This window comes from Bos indicus x Bos taurus, chromosome 11, assembly GCF_003369695.1.
Source record: "Bos indicus x Bos taurus breed Angus x Brahman F1 hybrid chromosome 11, Bos_hybrid_MaternalHap_v2.0, whole genome shotgun sequence".
Lineage (NCBI taxonomy): Eukaryota > Metazoa > Chordata > Mammalia > Artiodactyla > Bovidae > Bos > Bos indicus x Bos taurus.
The window spans coordinates 20,630,326-20,652,418 of NC_040086.1; the positions used below are offsets into that span (position 1 = coordinate 20,630,326).

Consider the following 22,093-nt stretch of genomic DNA (forward strand, 5'->3'; position numbering starts at 1 on the left):
ATACAGTCAAAGGCTTTAGCGTAGTCAATGAAGCAGAAGTACTAAATTGATCAGTCAATAAAAGAATGAGAGAAAAGGTAAATCAGAGAACCTAATTAAAACCAGTTAAGTTTTGACATTTCAAAACATGAAATTAAGAAGTCTTGTTATTTCTCTAACATACTGAACACTGGTAAATTTAATAGTCATTCAACAAATATTTATTGAACCCCTACTGTGTGCCAGCCACTGTTCTAGATTCAAGGGACAGAGCAGTGAAAAAGAACAAACATCTCTGCCCTCAGGAGGATGCTAATGAATTCGAGAAGGAGCCTCGCTCATTAACAGATACCGTCTGCTGTCATGAGTAGAAGCAAACTTAAGAACTTGAAAAACAGTACCTGATACCATTTATTAATACAGGGACAAAAACTAAAAATTTAAAAAATTATCTTAATCCTCCAGTTCAAAAAAAAAAAAAGCTTACTGAGTAAGTCCCAGTTGCAAAAGGCATCTCAGCTGAAAAGACTTGAACTTTGAATGTAGTCAAATATTACAGTGAATAAACAGAAATCCTTGCCAAAAAGACTCAGCAATATAATTATCAACAATAAAGAACCCCTACCTGCTCTAAACAATAAGAAACAAATTCTTATTTCACCATAGGAAAGATAACATTCTCTAGCAATGGAGATCGGAGAAGGCAATGGCACCCCACTCCAGTACTCCTGCCTGGAAAATCCCATGGATGGAGGAGCCTGGTGGGCTGCAGTCCATGGGGTCGCTAAGAGTCAGGCACGACTGAGCAACTTCACTTTCACTTTGCACTTTCATGCATTGAAGGAGGAAATGGCAACCCACTCCAGTGTTCTTGCCTGGAGAATCCCAGGGGCCAGGGAGCCTAGTGGGCTGCCATCTCTGGGGTCGCACAGAGTTGGACACGACTGAAGCAACTTAGCAGCAGCAATGGAAAAGGCAATGGCACCCCACTCCAGTACTCTTGCCTGGAAAACCCCATGAATGGAGAAGCCTGGTAGGCTGCAGTCCATGGGGTCACTAAGAGTCAGGCACGACTGAGCGATTTCACTTTCACTTTTCACTTTCATGCACTGGAGAAGGAAATGGCAACCCACTCCAGTGTCCTTGCCTGGAGAATCCCAGGGACTGTGGAGCCTGGTGGGCTGCCGTCTATGGAATCACACAGAGTCAGACACGACTGAATCGACTCAGCAGCAGCAGCAACAAAGTGAAACAAAAGCTAGGTAAATTTGCACACTGAGTTGGTAGTCCAGCCAGGTCTCCTAACTTCAACAATGGGCATGCCAGAAGATAAAGGTGCATTGAGAAGCCGTAACAACTCAACACAGCTATAAGGAAAATGAACAGAAGGATGAAATTAAAGATCCAAGTAACTGTACAACAAAACAGCAGATCCTTCGAGCTATGAAGCATTCCCCATAAAAACATAACAGATAAAAACCTTAATCTGTATAAACTAGTACCTAACTTAGGAGGTAGATTATTAACACCAAACACCAAACGACAGAATAAGCTAATACTAACATTCTGACCACCAAGCATAACTTAAAGAGTTTTCATTTGAATATGTAAGAATACTCTGCAAGTCCGAGAGCAAATTAAGAAACATTAGACTTTTAAAACAATTTTAAAACTGTCTAACATCTTACCCATCTCCTCATCCAACTCTTCCCTTTTGGGGCTGGACAGACAGATAACATAATGACTGACCTAACTCACAAGCTCAGACAAAGGACAACTGTATCAACTTAGCTACACGTGAAAGAAGAATAAGTTTAAATAATCTTTTTTTCTTATGATTCTGGTTAAAAGGTGACCTTGACCTGGAAGACACACTTAGTAAAATAAGCCAGATACAAAATAACAAAATTGTACGATTATACTTACATGAAATATCTAGAGCAATTAAACTCATTGAGACAGAAAGTGGGAAAGCAGTTATCAGGGGCTGGAAGAAAGAGTTTATTGTGTACAGATCTTTAGTCTGGGAAAATGAAAAAGTTCTGGAAATGTATTGGTGGTGATGACTGCACAATAATATGAACAATCTTAATGCCATTTAAATTGTACACTTAAAAGTGACTAAAAAGGTAAATTGTTATGCATTTTTTAACCACAATTTTTCAAGTGTACTTAAGTGCTACTAGAACAGGAAAGGGAAAACACTTCTAGTTATTGATGTTTGGTGTTGAGATCTGACTTTATAGCCTTCCACTGGACTTCCAGTCTCAGTGCTCCCATGTATAAAGCTAATATAAAAAAGCATATCAGCCTCGCAAGAAAAAGCTCAACATGAAAATCAATGACCTTTCTTTCTTTTTGATCAGAGAATCAAGGTCACAGGGCAAATTGCACACTGAACTCTGGAGACAGGCAAATACAAAGAATTGCAAGCTGAAAGTCAGTTTACCAGAAGTAGAAACTGCTAGAGCAAACTGAAGAAACACTTAAATAAATATGGACAAACTGCTAAAAGCTAAAAGAAACTAGCTTGAGACCTAAGAGCTCTTCATTTTTACCACAAGAAGTTCCCTGAGGTTCTCTCTTTCTGTTTGTTTTGACCCTGCACATGGTTTGCGGAATCTTAGTTCTTCAACCAGGGGTTGAACCCAAGCCGTGGCAGTGAAAGCATTGAGCCCTAACAACTGGACCACCAGGGAATTCCCTGCAACCATTTCCAAACACACAGAGGGGCAAGCAAGCCCTGAGAGCAGTCCCCACTAACGAAGGCCAGCCCTTCAAGGCAAACTACCTGATCAGAGCTTTATCTAACCCTGGGAAAGTCCAATTCATCAACTCCAGTTCCCTCTAGCCTTCCTGTTTCAAGTAAAGGGAGAAAAAAAATTTCTGAAGGTCATAGCCCAGGGACTCAGGTCCACTTACAAAACTGAGATTTAATCATAAAATGATAAAGCTCTCCTCACGCACACATTACCACCACATCAATCAGTGGATTACAACTGACACAGCGGCAAGACACAGATTCTATTTAAGGAGTTCTTAGGGAAACCCAAGGACAATGGAAGTGGGACAGAATACTGAAGTCTCTGGGATCTAAAGCAGCAAACACTAACCACATCTTTGAGCTAGAACTAGATTAACAAAACTTCACAGTAAAAGCTTAACTCTCAGTTCCTATTTTCTGATAGTTCACGTCTGATAAGTACAAGCCATGTACTTTCCTCAAAAGTTGAGGAAAAACAGACTGATGAGACAAAGCAACCTTAAGAATCAAACTCAGGTATGTTGCAGATTTTGAAATACTAGACAGCAAATTTAAAGTAACTAAGGTAAATATCATAAAAGCTCTAATTTTAAAAAGTGGAAACCGTGCAAAAACAAGTAATGTAAGCAGAGAGATGGAAACTCTAAGCTAGAATCAAAAGAAAATGCTAGATAGAAAAATACTATTATAGAAATAAAGAATACCTTTAATATACCTGGGCTTTCCTTGCGGCTCAGCTGGTGAAGAATCCGCTTGCACTGCGGAGACCTGGGTTCAGTCCCTGGGTTGGGAAGACCCGCTGGAGAAGGGAAAGGCTACCCACTCCAGTATTCTGGCCTGGAGAATTCCATGGACTGTATAGTCTCTGGGGTCACAAAGAGTTGGACACGACTGAGCGACTTTCACTTTTAATATACTTATCCACAGACTGGACACATCAACAAAAGAATCAGTGAACACTAAAATGTATCAACAGAAACTTCCCAAACTGAAATGCATAGACAAAAAAGGATAAGAATAACAGAAGAGACTATTCAAGAACTGTGGGACAATTACAAAAAGGTATAAATAGGTATGGCTTCCCTGGTGGCTCAGTGGTAAAGAATCTGCTTGCAAGCAGGAGACGTGGGTTCGATCCCTGGGTCGGGAAGGTATACTGGAGGAGGAGATGGCAACCCACTCCAGTATTCTTGCCTGGAAAAGCCTATGGACAGAGGAGCCTAGTGGGCTATAGTCATAGTCCATGGGGTCATAAAGAGTCGGACATGACTGAGTGACTAAACCAGTAAGTAGGTATAATGGGAATACCAGAAGGAGAAGGGGAAAAGGCATAAAAGAAACATCAGAAGTCATCAATTCAGTTCAGTTGCTCAGTCGTGTCTGACTCTGCCACCCCATGGACTGCAGCACACCAGGCTTCCCTGCCTATCACCAACTCCTGGAGCTTGTTCAAACTCATGTCCATCAAGTCTGTGATGCCATCCAATCATTTCACCCTGTGTCAGCCCCTTCTCCTGCTGCCTTCAATCTTTCCCAGCATCAGGGTCTTTTCAAATGAGTCAGTTCTTCACATCAGATGGCCAAAGTACTGAAGTTTCAGCTTCAGCATCAGTCCTTCCAATGAATATTCAGGACTGCTTTCCTTTAGGATGGACTGGTTGAATCTCCTTGCAGTCCAAGGGACTCTCAAGAATCTTCTCCAACACCACGGTTCAAAAGCATCAATTCTTCGGTGCTCAGCTTTCTTTATAGTCCAACTCTCACATCCACACATGACTACTGGAAAAACCATAGCTTGACTAGATAGACCTTTGTCAGCAAAGTAGTATCTCTGCTTTTTAATATGCTGTCTAGGTTGGTCATAACTTTTCTTCCAAGGAGCAAGTGTCTTTAATTTCATGGTAATAATGGCTGAGAATTTTCTAAAATTAATGACGAATACTAAAGAACAGATCTAAGACAATCAGATAACACCAAACAAGATAAATATCAAAAGACCTATACCAGGCGTATCACAGCCTAACTGCAAAATGACAAAGACTAAAAGGAAACCCCAAAAGAAAACAAAGCCAAAAACACATATCTATAGATGATCAAGGAACGGTAAGAATCACTTTGGACTTCTAGTCTGAAACCATACAAACAGGAAGAAAATGGAATGAAATATGTAAAGTGTTAAAAGAAAAAAGCCACCAACCTAAAATTCTGTATCCAGTAAAAGTTATCCTACGAAACTGAAGGAGAACTAAATTCTTCCTTAGATAAAAAATGAAGGATGTTGTCACCAGTACACCTGCCTTGCAAGAAATGTTAAAAGTTCTTCACACAGAAAGAAAATAACACACACTGGAAACTCAAACATATATATATATAAAAGAGTATCAGAGAAAGACAAGAAAATCTTTTATTCTTCTCTTAATTCATTTAATAGACAACAGCATATCCAAAGTTCTAATTGCGACAATGTATTAGGCGATTATGGTACATACAGAGGACTGGGAATAAGATACCTGTACTACCCATAAAGCAGTATACTAATATTCTAAAAGCAAACTTAGATCAGTTGTAAATGTATATTGCAAACTCCAGGCAATTAGATTTTTTTAATGTTTAAATAAATATAATAGATACACTAAGAAAGAACAGAATGTGGAATCATATAAAATAGTCAATTAAAGCTAAAGAAGGCAGAAAAAGAGAATAAAAAAGAACCAAGTATAACAAGTATCAATAATCACTTCAGACATGCATGACTGAAATAAACCAATTAAATGAAAGAAACTGTCACTGGATTAAAAATAAATCCAACTATCTGCTGTCCACAAAAAAACCCAGTTTAAACATAAAGAAAAGGAATGGAGAAAGACATACAATGCTAACACTAATCAAATAAAAGCTAGAGTAGCTATACTAATTTCAGACAGAGCTGACTTTAAGACAAGGAAATTATCATTATAAAGAGTGGTAATACATAATGATAAAAGGAGTCATTCATTTCTCCAGAAAAACTTGACACTCTTCAATGTGTATGTGCTTAATAAGAAAGCATCAAAATATATGAATTCCAAGGAGAAACAAGAAAATCCGCTATTACACTTGGAGACTTCAACACCCCTCAATCAGTAATTGACGGATCCAGAAGACAAACTATCAGTTCCCTGATAGTACAGTTGGAAAGAATCCCCCTGCAATGCAGCAGACCCTGGTTCAATTCCTGGGTAGGGAAGACCCACTGGAGAAGGAATAGGCTACCCAGTCCAGTATTCTTGGGCTTCCTTTGTGGCTCAGCTGATGAAGAATCCACCTGCCATGTGGGAGACCTGGGTTCGATGATTGGATTGGGAAGATCCTCTGGAGAAGGGAAAGGCTACCCACTCCAGTATTCTGGCCTGGAGAATTCCATGGACTATACAGTCCATGGTTGCAAAAAGTCGGGACATGACTGAGCGACTTTCACTTTCAAAGATACAGCTGAACTAAACAGCACCAACATTAAAGCAGATCTAACTGACCTTATAGAATCCTTCATCCAACAACGGAATACACATTCCTCTCAGTCTCATACACAACATTCCCCAATAGAATAGAACCCTGGGCTTTAAAACACACCTTAAAATAAACTTTAAAGAACAGATCATACAAAGCATGTTCTCAGACCACAAATGAATTAAACTAGTGACCAATAATGTAAACATAGTTGGAAAACCCCAAAACAGTAGAAGTTTACACAACACACTTCTAAATAACACGTGGGTCAAAAAAATCCCAACAGAAATTTTTAAGTATTTTGAACTAAATGAAAATGAGAAAAACAACTTATGAAAACATGTGAAATGCAGTGACAGCAATGATTAGCAAAGAATTTATAGAAATGGGTGCACATATTAGGAAAGAGATCTAAAACCAAAACTAGAAGAATAATTTAATCTAAAGAAGCAGAATAAAATTACAGCAGAAACCTTAATAACACTGAACATAAGAAAACAGGATATCAAGGCAACAGGAAAAAAAAAAATCAAACCAAAGCTGGTCCTTTAAAAGATCAATAAAATTGTTTTCAACGAGAAAAGATAAATTAAAAATATGAGAAATCAGAGGAGTCAAAACTACTAATTTCATGGACTTTAGAAAGATAATAAAAGAATATTAAGAACAATTCTATGCCCACAATTTTGATAACTGACTTGAAGTGGATTGATTATCTGTAAGACATAACCTAGCAAACTCACATGAGAAAAAAATACATCATCTGAATAGGTCTGTATCTACTAATGAAATTTAATCAACAATTAATAACCTTCAAAAAAAGAATGAACTAAGTTCAGACAGTTTCACTGCTAAGTTCTTCCAAACATTTAAGGAAGAAATGATACTAGTTCTCCCTAAACTTTCCCAGGACATAGAAGCAGAGGGAATACTTCCTAATTCCTTCTATGAGGCCAGTGCTATCTTAATATTAAAACCAAATGAAGACATTACAAAAAAGAAAACTAAAGACCAATATATTTCAGGAATATAGATGTAATAATACTCAACAAAATATTAGAAAATTGAATCCAACAATGTATAAAAAGAATTATATACCACAACTAAGTGGACTGTTCTAGGGATGCAAGGCTAACTGAACATTCAAAAAATATGATCCATTTCATTGAAAAAGTGAGAGGATTCCAGAAAAATATCTATTTCTGCTGTACTGACTATGCCAAAGCCTCTGACTGTGTGGATTACTACAAACTGTGGAAAATTCTTAAAGAGATGGGAATACCAGACCACCTGACCTGCCACCTAAGAAATCTGTATGCAGGTCAAGAAGCAACAGTTAGAACTGGACATGGAACAACAGACTGGTTCCAAATTGGGAAAGAATTACATCAAGGTTATATATTGTCACCTTGCTTATTTAACTTATATGCAGAGTACATCATGAGAAATGCCGGACTGGATGAAGCACAAGCTGGAATCAAGACTGCCAGAAGAAATATCAGTAACCTCAGATACGCAGATGACACCATCTTTATGGCAGAAAGCGAAAAAGAACTAAAGAGCCTCTTGATGAAAGTGAAAGAGGAGAGTGAAAAAGTTGGCTTAAAACTCAACATTCAAAAAACTAAGATCATGGCATCTGGTCTCAATCACTTCATGGCAAACAGATGGGGAAACAATGGAAACAGTGACAGACTTTAATTTTGGGGGGCTCCAAAATCACCGCAGATGGTGACTGCAGCCATGAAATTAAAAGACGTTTGCTCCTTGGAAGAAAAGTCATGACCAACCTAGACAACATATTAAAAAGCAGAGTCATTACTTTGACAACAAAGGTCTGTATAGTCAAAGCTATTGTTTTTCCAGTAGTCACGTATGGATGTGAGAGTTGCACTATAAAGAAAGCTGAGTGCCGAAGAATTGATGCTTTTGAACTGTGGTGTTCGAGAAGATTCTTCAGAGTCCCTCGGACTGCAAGGAGATCCAACCAGTCAATCCTAAAGGAAATTAGTCCTGAATATTCATTGGAAGGACTGATGTTGAAGCTGAAGCTCCAATACTTTGGGCACCTGATGCAAATAACTAACTCATTTGCAAAGACCCTAATGTTGGGAAGGATTGAAGGCAGGAGAAGGGCCTGACAGAAGATGAGATGGTTAATGACATCACCGACTCAATGGACATGAGTTTGAGGAGGCTCCAGGAGTTGGTAACGGATAGGGAAGCCCTGCGTGCTGCAGTCCATGGGGTCACAAACAGTCAGACACAACTGAGAGACTGAACTGATCAAATCAACAGACTAAAGAAAAACCATATGATCATATGAATAGATGCAGAAAAGGCATCTGACAAAATCCAATGTCCATTCATGATTTTAAAAGCAAACAAAAACTGTCTTAGCACACTAGAAAGAGAGAACTTCCTGAACCTAACAATATCTCCAAAAAAATTCTACAGCTAACATCATACACAGTGGTGAAAACCTAGGTGTTTCTCCCTAAAGGTTAGGAAAGCAGTAAGAAGACATGTTCTTATCACCTGTATTGTACTGGAGATTCTAGCCAGCACAATCAGCCAAGAAAAACAGATAAGAGGTACTCAGATTGGAAGGGAAAAAGGAAAACTATATTTACAGATGACATGGTCTTATATATATATATATTTCTGCTTTATTGACTATGCCAAAGCCTTTGACTGTGTGGATCACAATAAACTGTGGAAAAATCTTTAAGAGATGGGAATACCAGACCACCTGATCTGCCTCTTGAGAAATCTGTATGCAGGTCAGGAAGCAACAGTTAGAACTGGACATGGAACAGCAGACTGGTTCCAAATAGGAAAAAGAGTTCGTCAAGGTTGTATATTGTCACCCTGTTTATTTAACTTATATGCAGAGTACATCATGAGAAACACTGGACTGGAAGAAACACAAGCTGGAATCAAGATTGCCGGGAGAAATATCAATAACCTCAGATATGCAGATGATACCACCCTTACAGCAGAAAGTGAAGAGGAACTAAAAAGCCTCTTGATGAAAGTGAAAGTGGAGAGTGAAAAAGTTGGCTTAAAGCTCAACATTCAGAAAATGAAGATCATGGCATCCGGTCCCACCACTTCATGGGAAATAGATGGGGAAACAGTGGAAACAGTGTCAGACTTTATTTTTCTGGGCTCCAAAGTCACTGCAGATGGTGACTGCAGCCATGAAATTAAAAGATGCTTACTCCTTGGAAGGAAAGTTATGACCAACCTAGAGAGCATATTCAAAAGCAGAGACATTACTTTGCCAACAAAGGTTCGTCTAGTCAAGGCTATGGTTTTTCCTGTGGTCATGTGTGGATGTGAGAGTTGGACTGTGAAGAAGACTGAGCATTGAAGAATTGATGCTTTTGAACTGTGGTGTTGGAGAAGACTCTTCAGAGTCCCCTGGACTGCAAGGAGATCCAACCAGTCCATTCTGAAGGAGATCAGCCCTGGGATTTCTTTGGAAGGAATGATGCTAAAGCTGAAACTCCAGTCCTTTGGCCACCTCATGCGAAGAGCTGACTCATTGGAAAAGACTCTGATGCTGGGAGGAATTGGGGGCAGGAGGAGAAGGGGACGACAGAGGATGAGATGGCTGGATGGCATCACTGACTCGATGGACGTGAGTCTGAGTGAACCCCGGGAGTTGGTGATGGACAGGGAGGCCTGGCGTGCTGCAATTCATGGGGTCGCAAAGAGTCGGACACGACTGAGCGACTGATCTGATCTGATCTGATAGAGAGAAAACATTTAAAAAGTCCACTACAAAGCTACTGGAATGAATAAATGAGTTAAACAAGATTTCAGGATAAAAAATCAATATAAAAATATCAATTGTATACTTACAACGAACAACCTGAAAATGAAATTAAGAAAACAATTATATTTATATCATCATCAAATCAGGAGTAAATTTAACAAAAGTATAAAAAATACAAACTACAAAACATTCTCCCCCCACAATCTGGATTTATTTATTTAAAGACGACCCACATAAATGGAAAAACATGCCATGTTCAAAGATCAAAGTGCTTAATATTCAGACAACATTACCCAAACTGATCTTTTAGATTCAATACAATCACCAACAGAATCCCAACTAACCTCCCATAGAATCAGGGAGACAGTAAATAAGATTATAGTTCCTTAGGGAGAGAGGCTGGGAGAAGAGGTTATAGGGGATAGGTGGGTTAACAGCTTAAAAGGTACAGGGCTTCATATTTTTCATTCTGAGATGGTAAAAATGTTCTAAAATTTATTGTGATGATGATTATATAACTGTGAATATACTAAAATCATGGGACTGTATACTACAGGTTTCAAGTAGATGAAATTATATATTATATATGAATCATACCTCAATAAAGCTGTTAAAAGAAAAACAAAGTATCACATACACTTAGTACATGAACTTAACAAGAGACTCCCAGCCATACAAAACCCACCCTGTAACACTACAGAAGTCTAAGAGGAAAGAGAATGGTCCACTGGCAGTTCTGTTAAATGTCCATATACTACTGCAATGTGGCATAAATTGTTATTTTAACTTGCTTCTTGACAAAAGGATTACAGTGAACATTCTCTAAAGCATCTATAGAAAATACATCCTATTAACTATAAAAAGAAACGTTGCAAGAAAAAAAAATGTCTTAAGAGAAAAAAGAAATCTTGAACTAGAACTCATGAGTCAAACATCAAAATTGTCCCAGGGGGAATAGGGGAATGAAGCAAGGAGTTATTAATTACTTAAAAATTTCTTTCTCCTCCAAAAAAAGTTAGTATTAAGGAACTTGAAATCTATAAAACTGTTTTAACTCCCCAACTGTTTTAAAGCTGGTGTTTGAGTAATTAGTGCTCATGTATAACAGTATTATTACTTGAGATATTCTTCAAAAAATGACCTCATAAAGTCAATTATTTTAGAGAAAGTAAACTTTCACTTGCAAGAACAAATACTTTGGAGTAGGAAAAGGTCTACTGGAAAAAATAATTAATGCTCTCTCAAGTACAAAACTGAAATAAGTGATAACATAGGTATAATACTTTTGATATCACAAAACAGGCAGTACATACATTTGGGGCTTAAAGCTAGAAAGGTATTTCAAAGGCTACAGATGACAAAACATTTTCAGGGAACAAGTACAGAAACGCAACCAAGAAAGGCCCTCCTAAAACATGGCAATAAGGACTTTGAACAACGTATTGTAGCCTCCTCCACGTCATCTGTTTCTGATTCCTCTGGCTTTGGCAACATTTGGTGAAGCCTTCTAAGTGAAATTACACTAATTTTAAATCTGCATATGAAAGAACAGAAATATATAATTCAGAAATCAAGGGGGGAAAATCTAATATGCTAACAGAAAGAAAGTAGTCAATAGTCCACATAACCTCTATACCCAACTCTTTAGCATATTTTCAGCAGACAAAATTAGACCACCGATTTTTATTTTTCCTTACCGAATCTTAAAACTCTGACCAAGTTCTGCCTGCTTCTTACAGAAGCAAAACTAGTAACAATATCAAATTTTCAATTTCACCAGTTTGTTACATAAGTTATATTCAGTGTATCACTTGGAATAGGTGAAATATTCAAAAGCAAATTCAGTTAAAGCAATAATTAAATGAATAAGCTAAACTTCTACATCAAATCTGGCAATTTTATGAGCATATGAACCCGAACAAAGTGATGCCTTAAAATTTTTTAAATGCACATCTATTAGAATGGCTAAATGACAGTATTGTTTTATAAAATGTAAAGGAACTGTAAGTCTTTACACATAGCTGATGGGAGTACAAAATTGGTAAACCCACTATTGAAAAAATTTTGATCCTAACATTCCTACTCCTGGGTATAAACTCAACAGAAATAAGTGCTTACTTCACCAAGACTTTTATAAGAACATTCATCATAGCTTGATCCATAACAAACAAAAATTACAAACAACCCATAAGACCGTTAATTCAAATTCAGATCAGTTCAGTCACTCAGTCATGTCTGACTCTTTGCGACCCCATGGACTGCAGCACGCCAGGCCTCTCTGTCCATCATCAACTCCCGGAGTTTACCCAAACTCATGTCCATCGACTTGGTGATGCCATCCAACCATTTCAAACTCTGTCATCCCCTTTCCTCCCGCCACAAATCCTTCCCAATATCAGGGTCTTTTCAAATGAGTCAGCTGTTTGCATCAGGTGGCCAAAATATTGGAGCTTCAGCTTCAACATCAGTCCTTCCAATGAACACTCAGGACTGATCTCCTTTAGGATGGACTGGTTGGATCTCCTTACAGTCCAAGGCACTCTCAAGAATCTTCTCCAACACCACAGTTCAAAAGCATCAATTCTTCGGCACTCAGCTTTATAGTCCAACTCTCACATCCATACGTGATTACTGGGGAAACCTTAGCCTTGACTAGATGGACCTTTGTTAGCAAAGTAATGTCTCTGCTTTTTAATATATTGTCTAGATTGGTCATAACTTTCCTTCCAAGGAGTAAGCGTCTTTTAACTTCATGGCTGCAGTCACCATCTGCAGTGATTTTGGAGCCCCCCAAAATTAAAGTCTGACACTGTTTCCATTGTTTCCCCATCTATTTGCCATGAAGTGATGGAACCAGATGCCATGATCTTAGTTTTCTGAATGTTGAGTTTCAAGCCAACTTTTTCACTCTCCTCTTTCACTTTCATCAAGAGGCTCTTTAGTTCTTCAATTTCTGCCATGAGAGGTGTCATCTGCATATCTGAGGTTTACTGACACTTCTCCCAGTAATCTTGATTCCCAGCTTGTGCTTCATCCAGCCCAGCATTTCTCATGATGTACTCTGCATGTAAGTTAAATAAGCAGGGTGACAACATACAGCCTTGACGTACTCCTTTCCTGATTCGGAATCAGTCTGTTGTTTCATATCCAGTTCTAACTCTTGCTTCCTGATCTGCATATAGATTACTCCAGAGGCAGGTCAGGTGGTCTGGTATTCCCACCTCTTTCAGAATTTTCCACAGTTTATTGTGATTCACATAGGCAAAGCCTTTGGCATAGTCAATAAAGCAGAAACAGATGTTTTTCTGGAACTCTCTTGCTTTTTCCAAAATCCAGTGGATGGCAATTTGATCTCTGGTTCCTCTGCCTTTTTTAAAACCAGCTTGAACATCTGGAAGTTCACGGTTCACGTACTGCTGAAGCCTGGCTTGGAGAATTTTGATCATTACTTTACTAGGGTGTGAGATGAGTGCAATTGTGCAGCGGTTTGAGCATTCTTCAGCATTGCCTTTCTTTGGGATTGGAATGAAAACTGACCTTTTCTAGGCCTATGGTATCTTCATCCAATGAAATACTATTCAGCAATTAAAAAAACAATTACTGATACATGCAACAACATGAATCTCTTAGACTTAATATAAAGTGAAAGAAACCAGACATGAGCGCACACTTTATAATTACATTTATATGAAATTCAAAAGTAGACAAAACTGATCGATGGCAATTTAAGTCAGAACAGCAGTGGCTCCTGAGAGCTAGAGATAGTAGTAACTAGGAGAAAGAACAAGAGAGCCTTCTGGAGTGCTGAAAATGCTGTTTTTCTTTATCTGAGAGGCAGTGGTCACAAAAGTATAACTCAATGAAAATTCACTGGCTGTACTAAGGCTTACATACTTTGCTATATTTTACACCACAAAATAATAATAATAATAAAAGTGACCCTAGGAAGAAACTTATAAAAGCATTATTCTTCCTCTACATACATTTCTTTCTTAGAAAGCACAAGAAACCAAGTTTTTTTTCATAGATTAACATTTCCAAGTCTTAATCTCAGATATTACTAGCCTTAGAGAAAAAAGTGAAACCAAGTTCAACATCCCATATACTGATCCTGATATAGTTGTGCTTTTGGCAAATTATATGTAGCAGCACATATAATCCTTAAAGACAGTTCCTACTCTTGATCTCTGGAAGAAGTTCTGGGAGCAGCTCTTAAAATGGAAAAGAATAAAAACTATAGATAACTCCCCTTAAAGTGCCACTAGCAATTATGATACAAACAGTCAAAACTCATACTTATTAAGCAAAGATACCAGTGGGCAGCAAGAAAAGTTATCAGGTATGTACTCCTGTCAGTCTCTTTCACTTTCTCAAGTAAACAATGAAAAGTAAACACTTACAAAAGAACAATTGAGGATAAGTATATAAATGGACCAAACATCATTTTACATAATAGTTTTTAGAATAAAGGCTTTGGCGTCAAATTGGCTGGCTTGGAATCCCAGCTGTGCCACTTACTCTGAGTTTCATTCTTCAACTCCAAGCTGAAATACTAATACAACTCCATAGTGTTACTGTGAATACTGCTACTGCTGCTGCTAAGTCGCTTCAGTCGTGTCCGACTCTCTGCGACCCCATAGACGGCAGCCCACCAGGCTCCTCTGGAGAATCCCAGGGACAGAGGAGCCTGGTGGGCTGCCATCTATGGGCTCACACAGAGTCGGACATGACTGAGCGACTTCACTTTCACTTTTCACTTTCATGCATTGGAGAAGGAAATGGCAACCCACTCCAGTGTTCTTGCCTGGAGAATCCCAGGGACAGAAGAGCCTGGTGGGCTGCCATCTATGGGGTCGCACAGAGTCGGACACGACTGAAGCGACTTAGCAGCAGCAGTAGCAGTATTCACAGTAACACTATGGAGTTGTATTAGTATTTCAGCTTGGAGTTGAAGAATGAAACTCAGAGTAAGTGGCACAGCTGGGATTCCAAGCCAGCCAATTTGATGCTAAAGCCTTTATTTTAAAAACTATTATGTATAATATCTATTAAATGCTTAGTAATCAGAATACCCAGAAATCAATAAAGATTCAAAAACTGTTACGTGAAAAGATAACATGTGCCTCCTCATAGAAGAAAATATCATCTACGAAATGCTCTTGCCAAAAAGTCAAATCTGAGTCTGATCTAGGTTCAACCAACAATTTACAGGAAATTCATAAAACAAAAGAACAAGAAAACTGCACCAATGGGGTAAAATCAGCAAACCCAGACTGGGAAACTCTGTAAGACCAACAATCACATTTTTCAACAAATAAATTTACCAAGAAAAAGAAATGGAGGAAAATCTTAAAAGAATTAAAACCACTTTTTGCTAAAAATTATTAAGTACATGGGCATTCACTGTCTACTTTCATACATTAAAAATTGTTCACAAAAGTTTTTTAAAAAATAAGGAATGATTAAAAATAAATTAAAAAAATAAGAAACACTTAAAAAGGGAAGCAACTCTATAAAAGATCAAGAATCCTTACCTAGAACAGCTCCCATTACTTAGTGTTCAATATATCCCCAAAATTAAGTTTTACTAATTTAATTCTACTACATTAAGTTTCTACCTTCCTAAACTGATTCTTGAAATTGGAATCACTTTTATATGACCACTTGATCAACATTTTTCTAGCAATTCCTACTGACTGTTAACAGAGTAACCTACTTTTCTTTGGAAACATGTGATTCAAAAATCAGCTTACTAAAACTTATTAAGATTATCCATTGACAAATGGATAAAAAAAATGTGGTATAATCATATAATGGAATACCAAAGTAACAAAAACAATGGACTATCACAGATGCAAAAACATAGGTAGTTCACAGATATGTTAATGAATAAACCAAACATAAACCCATATGGTATGATTTCATTCATGTGAAGTTCAAAAACAGACAAAATCAGCCTGTGGTGAGAGTTCAGAACAGTGGTTACCTTTGAAGATATTAACTGAGAAGGCTACACTGTGTATTAGTTCAGAAATAACAAATATGACACATGTGTGGGCTGCTACTCCCCCTCTGAACAGCCACTACTAACTGATCAGAGATCAAATAAGAAACTGCACCTAAGGTGAAACTTGCTAGACAAGTGATCTAAGTTTCCTTCCCCTTCTAACGTTCTGTCACCTACGTGGAATCAAACACACTTGCAGTGAACAGCCAGACACAGATAGATACAATATACACAAGCTAACTTAAGAAGTTAGAGCCTCAAAATACAGAAATTCATCATCTTTAAATGTAGTTTTTCTTTCTTTTTTTTTTTTTTTTTTTAAGAATAAGTCATTATACATTTCTCTATTTCAGATGTAAAATTCTGGAAAATAATCAAGTGGAAAAACTTTACTGTATCTTTCTCAACTCCCAATTTCTGCAAAATAGTGTTCTTTAACATGAACTATATCCTTGATACTCAGGTGTATTTAAGTATGCCTGAAAAGATTCCTAGAAAAAGAATTCTGAAAAGCTTCCTGGAAAATCAACTAGGAATGTTTGCCTTATTACTTAATCTCAAGGCACATACACAGCCAGTTACAGATTTTACACAGAATTCGTACAGATGAACACCATGACAGATGTTCAGACAATTACATAATTCTAAGTGTTACTTCCAGCACCTTCACGTGGCCTTCTGAACATCTAGCCTCTTCCTATAAAGCCGTTCCCCACTAAGTGTTCCACTCCAAAATTTCAATTCCTCCTTCTTAGTTCCTACCAAACTCTCATTCCCTCAGCCCAACTTTCAACTATTAGAAAAATATTCTGACTCAAGTCGGGGAGAAATTCTTTTTTTTTTTTTTTTTTTTGCTTTTTTTCCAGGGAAGAAAGTTGAAGTCAGGGAAAGGGAAGGAAATAACAATTGTCTGGAAAATAACAACTGTCAAAAAGTGAAAATAGAAAGGGTGATTCATTAGTCAAAATAGAAAATAAGTGCTTACTATGGGCCAATTACTGTGCCAGGCACGAGAGACATGGTAATCAAGATAAGGCCACTCCTGACAGAGGTTACACTAGCCAGGAAAAATAAGTAACTAAAGTAGTATCAATGCAACACATGACCTGAGCCATAGAGTCATAACATAGTCTTAGAATCATGGAAGGCTTCCAGTGAAAAAATAAGCCAACAATACAGCAACATTTGAGAGATAATATGGCATAGTCAAGGAACTGCAAAAACTACAGAGGTAAGGAATGAGGCTTAGAGATCATGGAAGGCCATGGGAGTCACTTTAAGGAACTGAATCTTACCTCAAAAAGAAGAATTCTCTAAAGGAGACTTATTTGAGGAGCATAAGTATACCTTTTCAGAAGTCTCTATCAGCCTACTTCACCCATTACTGCAAAGGTGATCAAGAAGGGGAAGGTGTGAGGAAATACAAAACAGGCGAGACTGAACAATACTCAGGAAATTTAAAGTACACTCAGACATTCTGAGTTAGAGTTACAATGCTCGGAACACATTGTACACAGGTGCTCAATCATATGCCTCAATATGTACTACCTGCAAAGAGGAATTATGGAGATGGGAGATGAAGAAGAATCAAGAGCTCAAACAAACTTACATTACTGTCTTAACTGAGAAGTCTTATCAAGAACTATATTTTTTAAAACTAAAGATACAGTTCTTACTGCTTTTTATCTATTATTTTTAAACAAGACTGGTTGGTAATTTTTGTGTTTAACTTGGTTCAATTTAAAAGACACTATTCACCTTGTTATACATATATCTAAGCATGAAGTCCAGCAGAAATGATTTCCCTTTACGGAAAGCTCCTGCCACAGACACCACTACTATGTTTAGGTCTCGTATGTGTTCCTGTAGTAATATCTGCTCCAAAGCTTCTTCATCAAGCTCAAAGTTATGGTCATCTTCATGTGCAAGGACAATCTGTACTGGACATGGTTTCTTCATAACCTCATCAGAGTTTACTAGGTCATCATCTTCATAATTCTCACCTAGAGTTAAAAAAGAGAGAAACAGGTTACTTTAATTCCTGCATTCTGAACTTTTTCCTAAAGGACCACAACTAAAGCAATATTTCAAATAACTTCTTCCCCATTATAGGTCATTTGGAAATAGTTACAAAAGTGATGCTCAAATACATACTGAACGTCTCACTCCCTCTGTAATATTAGGACCAAGAATACCAGTCACTTTCCTACTATATATACAGATAAGCAGCAATACTAAATATGGCCTCAATTAAGTCTTAACAGCTAAATGTGAGCAGCACTGTTCGTGAACACTGTATTCAGCCATAAACAACTCCTGCTACTGGATGCACACAGAAACTATCAATTTCACCTAATAATTCAGATTCCATTCTTCCCCCTAGACTCACCTGGAAAAATTCCAAGTTACAAAGACTAAAATATATATATTTATTTATGTGTGTGAATATATATAAATATATACATGTGTGTGTATATATATATATAATTGTTAAGATCCTAAAAAGTTTTCCAAAATGGCATATGATAAAGCTAATGGGTCCTAATTTAATAAAAGTTACCTAAAAGAATAGCCTTCCTTATTAAAACAGAGCACATGATTAATGTTTCAGTGGAAGACACAAGAAGGACAATTAGTGAGGGACAGAATTTCGTTTGCCTCTAGGACCCTTTCTCACCAAACACCATAAATACCCTTTCAAAATTACAAAACTCCTAAGAAACAGCTAGCTCAGTTGGTAAAGAATCTGCCTGCAATGCAGGAGACCCCAGTTCAATTCCTGGGTTGGGAAGATCCCCTGGAGAAGGGAAAGGCTACCCACCCCAGTATTCTGGCCTGGAGAATTCCATGTCCTATATAGCCCATGGGGTCGTAAAGAGCAGGACACAACTGAGCGACTTTCACTAAGAAACAGCTACATAAACTCTTTTGTTCACCCAGCACACAACAAGAAGTTAACCTTTGCAGAAGAACTTTACTGAATAGTGGTGGAAAAGTAACAATCCTAAAGTTTAGGTTTCTATTTTGTTCCGTTCTGTTTTTTTAAACCCACCGAATAGCTAGTGGTGGCCCAGTGGTAAAGAACCTGCCTGCCAGTGCAGGAGATGCAGGTTAAATCTCTGCACAGGGAAGATCATCTATCTGGTAAAGGAAATGGCAACCCACTCCAGTATTCTTGCCTGGGAAATTCCATGGACCATGGAGCCTGGCAGGCTACAGTTCATGGGGTCACAAAAGAGTTGGACACAACTTAGCGACTAAACAGCAAATGGCTAGTTTCAGAGGCTATGTACCATAATACCTTGTCTGCCTTTCTTCCCTATCAACTGCTTGATCCCACTAGTACACTCCTGGGGGATCTTATCCTTTTCCCACATGAGTGTCTTTAAGAGACTCTCCCCCTCAAGCTTGTCTAAGTGCCAGTTTCCAATCTAAGGAAATATATAGCATCTACTACGTTCAACCCAATGACAGCCTCTCCTCTCAGAGGAGGAGACAGCCAGTCCACTGCGGAGTGGCTCATTATTAGTGTGCCAATATCAGTCCACAGAGACACTATTCTCAGAGCAAAGATCACACACCCACTTTAATGAATTTTTAGTCTCTTTACAAAAAGAAACATCTAGCTTATGTGATTTCCAAAAATTATTAGAGACTTCAGGCTTCCCAGGTGGCAAAGTGATAAAGAATCCACCTGCCAATGCAAGTTCAATCACTGGGTGGGAAGACCCCCTGGAGGGGGAAATGGCAACCCACTCCAGTATTCTTGCCTGAAATATTCCACGGACAGGACAGCCTGGCGGGCTACAGTCCATGGGGTCACAAGAAGTTGGACACAAGAAGTGGAGCGACTGAGTATGCACGCACATTAGAGCCTTTACCTTCACTTTATGAGCCACATTTAATGTACAAAGTAAAATCAACACTATTTCAAAAGGTGCTGCAAACAGTAACAATACAAAGACCAAGCAATTTCAAAGACTTAGGGTGGCACTAGTGGTAAAGAATTTGCCTGCCAATACAGGTGACATAAGAGATGCAGGTTCGATCCCTAGGTCAGGAAGATCCCCTGGAGGAGGGCATGGCAACCCACTCCAGTATTCTTGCCTGGAGAATCACATAGACAGAGGAGCCTGGCGGGCTACAGTCCATAGGGTCGCAAAAAATCAAACACGACTGAAGTGACTTAGCGCACACACACACATACACACATACATAAAGACTAAGCAATTTCAAAGAATTTTAGAAAATAAAAGAAAGCAATATTTAATTAAAGAGGATATTACCACTGCTTGTTCCAATGCTATAAAGATATAGCCAGGTATGCTATCTGAATGCACAAAAAAAGTAAACTTCCCAGGAAAAGTCTAACACAGTTAAGTGCCAATTTAATGTATCATTAGGTGAGTCTACATAATTACCACACAGTATGCAAACTGTGTGATTAAAACCGTCTAAGCCTAATTAGTAGTTAAGAATGAAGCAGGAAGCAAAACTGTCTAGATATATGTCTTTTAACTTCTCTGTGCCTGTCTTCTCATCTGTAACATGGGGATAGTCACAGCACCGACCCCATTAAGTCATCAGGATTCAATGAGTTGAAATATGCTTAATACATAGTAAGCATTATATGTGCTTGTCATAAGGTGACAGTAAATGGCTCAGGGGTAAAGAATCCGCCTGCCAGTGAAGGAGACACAAGAGATGAAAGTTGGATCCTTTAGTCCGGAAGATCCCCTGGAGAAAGGAAATGCCAACTCACTCCAGTATTCTTGCCTGGAAAACTCCCATGGACAGAGGAGCCTGATAGGCTACAGTCCACAGGGACGCAGAGTCAGACGTGACTGAGCACACACTGCACTGTAATTTTAAAATAATCAATCCCATAGGAGAAGCTTTTATTTGCAACCTTAGAATGCTAAATCTCTGCAGTGACCTTTAATTGACCAGTGTCGCTATGTAACATCACCATCTACCCATTTGCAGGTACACACCTGAGGCCTGTCCATGATACATTTCTCCTTTTCCATACCCCTAAATCTAACCAAGGTCCTAAATCTGTCTTCACTCAAAATCTCTACTGATACCATCCGTATTCTCATCACCACCATCTGTCAGGGAAATTAAATAAATAGTCTTGTTTAGGCTTCAGAGACAAAGCAAAGTAGGCCTCTGACCTGGCTTCCAAACTGCCGGGACACTGCTTGGTCTGTGAGTGACCTAGAGTGACTGCCTGCTGTGAGTGCAAGAGTTGCAGACAAAAGGGGGGAAAAATTTTGAGATGGCTGAGCCCCTGAAGTGGGCCTGGCCAACCAAGCCTCAGGCTTAACAACATTCCAAGTTTTACAAGACAAAACAAACAGCATTAACAGGAAACTAGGCTTGCAATTGGAAAAGACTCTGATGCTGGGAGGGATTGAGGGCAGGAGGAAAAGGGGATGACAGAGGATGAGATGGCTGGATGGCATCACCGACTCGATGGACTGAGTGAACTCCGGGAGCTGGTGATGGACAGGGAGGTCTGGCGTGCTGCGATTCATGGGGTCGCAAAGAGTCGGACACAACTGAGCGACTGAACTGAACTGAGGCTTGCAATTTGGTCACAGATTGATTATGATATCAGTGTGCATCCTGGGATTATAAATGGGAACCCCAAACTGCAATCTTTGACATCTCACCCACAGAGTGGACCCCTGGGACCTTTTCCCAATTGGGACTCCAGATGTGCTGCATCACGAGACTTTCTAGAGTTGTTTAAGTCTGGATGTTGGTTAAAACCAATTAGGTAATGTATCTTCTGCTCTATTTCTCTTTTCTTTTAATGTTAGTATATTCTTTTAATATTAGTATATTCTTTTAATGTTAGCAACCTAGATAGCATATTGAAAAGCAGAGATATTACTTTGCCAACAAAGGTCCATCTAGTCAAGGCTATGGTTTTTCCAGTGGTCACGTATGGATGTGAGAGTTGGACTGTGAAGAAAGCTGAGCGCCGAAGAATTGATGCTTTTGAACTGTGGTGTTGGAGAAGACTTTTGAGAGTCCCTTGGACTGCAAGGAGATCCAACCAGTC

At 38.6% G+C, this 22,093-nt stretch overlaps 1 protein-coding gene across 8 annotated transcripts in view; it reads right to left on the reverse strand.

The window, feature by feature from the left end:
• ATL2 (atlastin GTPase 2) overlaps nucleotides 1-22,093 on the reverse strand; it is a 67,905-nt gene that overhangs the window by 21,326 nt on the left and 24,486 nt on the right. For 7 of the 8 annotated variants that reach the window (XM_027555034.1, XM_027555035.1, XM_027555040.1 and 4 more), the window contains exon 2: nucleotides 17,779-18,023. The exons of the other annotated variant lie outside the window; for it this stretch is intronic. In XM_027555034.1, coding sequence (XP_027410835.1) covers nucleotides 17,779-18,023 — 245 coding nt within the window. The remainder of the gene's footprint in view (nucleotides 1-17,778; nucleotides 18,024-22,093) is intronic. 8 annotated transcript variants of the gene reach the window in all.